General features: G+C 58.6%; 1 protein-coding gene across 1 annotated transcript in view; it reads right to left on the minus strand.

Moving 5' to 3' along the window:
• SLC12A9 (solute carrier family 12 member 9) overlaps positions 1-4,937 on the minus strand; it is a 12,772-nt gene that overhangs the window by 3,038 nt on the left and 4,797 nt on the right. The window contains exons 6-14 of the mRNA XM_005419119.2: positions 4,568-4,675; positions 4,350-4,461; positions 4,097-4,254; positions 3,756-3,838; positions 3,298-3,422; positions 1,761-1,953; positions 1,422-1,596; positions 545-691; positions 5-93 (exon numbers count right to left, since the gene is read on the minus strand). Of these exons, the coding sequence (XP_005419176.1) occupies positions 5-93; positions 545-691; positions 1,422-1,596; positions 1,761-1,953; positions 3,298-3,422; positions 3,756-3,838; positions 4,097-4,254; positions 4,350-4,461; positions 4,568-4,675 (1,190 nt within the window). The remainder of the gene's footprint in view (positions 1-4; positions 94-544; positions 692-1,421; positions 1,597-1,760; positions 1,954-3,297; positions 3,423-3,755; positions 3,839-4,096; positions 4,255-4,349; positions 4,462-4,567; positions 4,676-4,937) is intronic.

The following is a 4,937-nucleotide window of genomic DNA, read 5'->3' on the forward strand; positions in this document are numbered from 1 at the left end:
GGGCGCTGGTGAAGGCAGGGTGCCGGGCCAGACCGTCCTGCGGCGCCTCGTCGTCGTAGAAACCCAGCACCAGGGTGTTGGGGCGCATCCCGCCTGCCAGAGAGACCGTGCCAGCCCAGCTGAGCAGAAGCAGAGGGCTACACCAGCCCTCCTGGCACTGCAGGTGTCAACAAACCACAGCTTGACTTTGGCATTGCTCACCCTGCCAATTTCAGACTCCTCAGGATCACATCTAGATAGCTCAAAGACCCGACTTGATTTTTGCACTGCCCACTCAATACCTCTCCCACTTGTCTTTGGGACTGCCCACGCTGTGTGCTTCCAAACCCCTTGGCATAGCTCATCCAGGTGTCTTCAAGCCCCTCAACACTGCCAACAGTGATGCTTCGAAACCCCAAACCCCCTACAGCTCATCCCAGATGCTTCCAAGAGCAAATTTGGCTTGGCATCGATCATTCAAGTGCCTCCAAACCCCTTGGCACTTCTCAACCCAGAGGGACAGCAGGATGGACCCTCACCCATGTCCAGACCAGGCACCACTTACCAAGGCCAGAGGTGAAGAGGAGCTGTCGGACACCGTGCCGTACTGAGGGTGCAAGGGTGAGGCTGACAAAGGCCTTGACATTCAGTTTGTCCACCAAGCTGAGCCACGAGTCCTGCTGGGGCTGCAGCGGATCTGAGGGCAGCATGTCTGGGTGGGGGACAAAACCAGCATCAGTGGGACAGATATCCCATACTGGGGCTAACCCTGCTGTCCACCCCTGCTGCAAAACCCTGTGCCCACCCCAGCACCCGTGAGATGGAGAGGTGCTTACAGAGAGAGATATAAAATTGTACATAAATGTATAAGAAACCCCAGGCAGCCCCATCCCCACTCCCCAATTTCAGGCCATTAGTCACCACAGCAACAGCAGGGAAGGGGGAACAGAGCCTGTGCATCAGCCATGTCATGTGCCAGGGAGAGCACACGTGTGCAAACCAACACAAATGAGAGTGCAAACACCCCCAAGGCACCTGGACACACAGCAGCAGGTGTGAGGTGAGGATGGACACAGGCACACACGTGTGCAAGGCTGTGCCAAGTGTGTGCCCACATGTGTGCTGGGTGTGTACAGGTGCTAACTTGGCTGGCACATGCCTCGTGTGCGTGCCAACACTGACACATGCAGGAGCCCCACGTGCACATGTAGGGATGGACACTCATGCACACACATGTATAAGTGTGTGTGCACAGGAGGGATGGGACAGACACAACTCACTGATGTCCCCATAGCAGGCAAGCCCAATGTGCCACACATGTGCCCAAAACACTGACATTCCCCAGCCATCAACTGGTCAGCAGTGTCAACCCAAGAAGCCCAGGAGCCCTCTGGCACCACAGCAAAGTGCAGAGGCCATTAGCACAGGGTGCAAATCCTCACCCAAGTCCTGCAGCTCCACATGGCCCAGGACGTAGAGGCCGCTCTTCTTGAGGTCATTGACGAAGTCGATGAGGCGGGCGCTGCCTCGCGGGTTCTGCACCATCAGCAGCATCTGCGGGCGCCAGAACTTGACATGGTCCTTCCGCACATCCAGCATCAGCAGGTACTTCCGCACCTGCAGGACAGAGGGAGGGAAACAGATGAGGAACCCTTTTTGTTTCACCAATCCACCCCCTGGGGATGCCAGTCCTGAGGACATACTGCCCAGGACACAGCTGAGCTGCCATGGGAACACCAGCTTTCCACCCCATAAGGGGACAACAGGAGGACAGCACTTACCTGATGAAAGATGAGGGCCTGGCTGATGTAGCCCCAGGTGCTGCTGGGTGAGAGGTAGTGAAGGGCAAGGAGGAGGAGGAGGAGGAAGCCCAGGCTTGCTGAGGCTGACACAGGGCTGATGAGGAACATCATGACACAGCAGCCTGCGATGCCCAGCAGGCACGTGTGCCAGGTGAAGTACCGGAAAGTGGGCCTGCAGCAGGGAGGAGGGGACACCTGCTATCATGTGGTGCCCATGCTGCCTGTGGGGAGGGCACAGCAAGGGCAGCTGTGCCAAAGGGCCACACCACCCACCCCCAGTGATTCTGCTATGCCAGCCCAGGGCATGTTGGGCACCTCATGCGGCTGGAGGAGAAGTTATGGAGGGGAGATGGTATCTCCCAGGGCAGTGGGCAGCCTGTTGCTGCCAACCCTGGGCAGACAGGGCAATGATGGCCATGGGGCTGGCACTGTCCTAGAACACCCAGGTAGTAATGGGCAGTGCATGGCAGCGCTGCCAGCCACGGTGCCCACTCATTCTGGTGCAGGGAGGCAGAGGCGGGGAGGCGAGAAGCTGTTATTTTCTCTAATTGCTGTTTTTCCTGAAAGGTAATTAAAATCCTTTTCCGCTGTGCTTGATGCAGACCTCAGTGAGGGGAGGGGGGAGGCACCAGATGTGGGGTGGGTGAGGGGCCTGTTGCTACCCATCCCAGCAGGCTCCCCCCAGGCACTGATCCTGCCCCATTCCGTGCCAAGTCAGGGAAGCAGCTGGGCAGGGCAGATGGGGCCCAAGCCACAGCCTGGCACAGGCATCAGCTCTCCTTTGGGAATGGGGCCTCTGGGGGACTCCCAGGCAGTGCCACCCAGCCCTACTTGTGCAACACCTTTGCCCACCTGGGGGACTCTCCCTGCTGTGGAGTTAGCATCCTGCACTGAGGGCAGTGGGCATCACCCAGGAGGGAGATCAGGCTCCCCCAGCCATTCCCTGCACCCCAGATTTGGGCAGCCCTACGATTGCCCAGCCTCACATCAGAGCACCCCACACCTTGTACCACAGGCTGGGCCTGCCTGCTACACATACTCCTTCTTCCTGGAAGATATTTTCTCCTCCTCCCACCCAGAATCCTCCTTCCTCCCTCCCCCTTCTCCGTTAGTTTAATTAGCGCTAATGGAAAGCGGGCTCCATCACTGCTTGGCAAACTGCCCGGGGGATGCCGGCCGGGCCCAGGCTATAAATTACCTCTGGAAGCCTGAGGGGAGGGGGCGGGTGGTACCCATGGTGCTGGATTTATCCATATCCACTCAGCAAAGCAGTGCCGGTGCACAAGAACCATGCCAAGCCAGTGCCATTCTAGGACCTGTCCCCTTCTCTCTCCCCAGGGATAGGGGTGTCTTTGTCCCTCTAATGCCCAGGAGAGGGGAGTTCAGCATCTCTGCCCACCATCTCATCATAAATCTCAGGCACAGAGGTGGCAGGGGAATCACAGATAGAAGAATGGAGGGATGGGTGCCTGCCAAGCATCTCAGAACAGCCTCTCGCCCCTGTGGCAGTGGGTACCTGAAGTTGGGGGCCGAGGCCCATTCCAGTGCCAGGCAGGCCAGGTTGACAGTGGCATAAACCAGGAGGAAGAAGATTGTCACGACACTTGCGATGGTGTTGAGCTTCCCAGAAAAGAGCACAAGCTGCAGAGAGCACAGGGTGAATGCATACCCTGGGACAGCACGTCAGGCATGTGCCCAAGCCACCCCTGTCCACCTGGGGTGTATCCCAGGGGTATGATGAGTAAGGGTACAGACAGGAATCCCTTTCCCTTTTTTTGATTTATCCTTAATTGATGGGATACCTCCCATCTCAGGGAGGTAGGGGCACAACTGCAGCAGGACACCCAGGACAGGGAGGCTGGAAGAGGAATTCCACAGGGCAGGGGCACATGCCAGGCTCCACAACACCCAGCCCAGGTGACAACCAACTGTCACCCAGCGAGGCCAGGAAAGAAGCATGGCTGACAAACTCACCTGCACCACCAGCCAGGAGAGGATCACTGCCATCACTGGGTTCCCACTGGCAGATGTCTTCTTGGCCAGCACCAGTGCCCGGCCTGCAAGGCAGAGCAGGGAGGCTGGGCTGGGACACCCCAGTAGGCAGCCACAGGTTCAACCATCAGCCAGGAATCCCATCCCCACCCTGAGTGCTGGGGCAGGGGCAAATTCCAGGACATGCGGGTGACCCAAATGGGCACACACCAACCCACAAACCATCACCTCCGCACCAAGAAGGGCGTTCCCTGATGTCAGGGCTAGCAGGGACAACCTGCTGAGGGGGCTCCAACGAGTGCCAGGGCATTCTGGGCACTCACCAAAGAGATCATCCCGGGCCAGAGCATACAGGATGCGGGATGCCCCGATGAGGTTGCTCATGGCTGCAGAGAGAGTGGCAGCATAGATGCCCACAGTGACCAGCGGTGGGAAGATACTGATGTCACGCAAGAAGCCATAGTCTTTCTGCAGGAGGGTCCTGGAGAGGGACAAAGACACACTGGCATCTGCCTCGGCCCAGGCCAGCAAGCCCTGGCACCAGGCACACCCTGGCATGTGGAGAGGTGGCCATACCTGTTGCAGGTGGCACACATGAGGAAAGCCAGCAGGTTGTAGACGAGGTAGGTGAAGAGCACAGCAGAGATGGTGCCCCGTGGGATGGAATAGCTCGGGCGCTTCAGGTCCCCTGTGGGCAGGAGCAGGCAGCATTAGTGCCCACAGGCACAGCACATCCCTGATCTCTCTCAGTTCCTGTTCCTGGTGCCACCCTGCCAGGCACCTCCTGTCCTTACCTGACATGTTGGAGCCTGCCATGATGCCAGTGCAGCCGTTGAACATCACTGCAAACACGGAGCTGAAGCTCATCATCTGCCCAGTGGTGTAGTCCACATCATACTTACCTGCAGGACACACAGACAGGGGCTGTGACAGGCTGTCCAGGGTGGCACAGCCCCACCACAGGCCCTCTCCTCCATGTGCCCACACACAATCTACAGAGAAACCACCCCACAGCACCTGCTTTGTGCCCACCAGCTGCCCCCACCCTCGAGCAAGCCCCATGTGATGTGGCAGTGCCAGTGGGCACAGCAGGCAGGTGGGAGAAGCCTCTCCTCACCGCCCAGGGTGTCTCGCAGGGGGCTGAGGGAGGAGGCGGGGGAGGAG

The sequence above is a fragment of the Geospiza fortis genome, unplaced genomic scaffold (assembly GCF_000277835.1).
Source record: "Geospiza fortis unplaced genomic scaffold, GeoFor_1.0 scaffold172, whole genome shotgun sequence".
NCBI classification, from domain to species: domain Eukaryota; kingdom Metazoa; phylum Chordata; class Aves; order Passeriformes; family Thraupidae; genus Geospiza; species Geospiza fortis.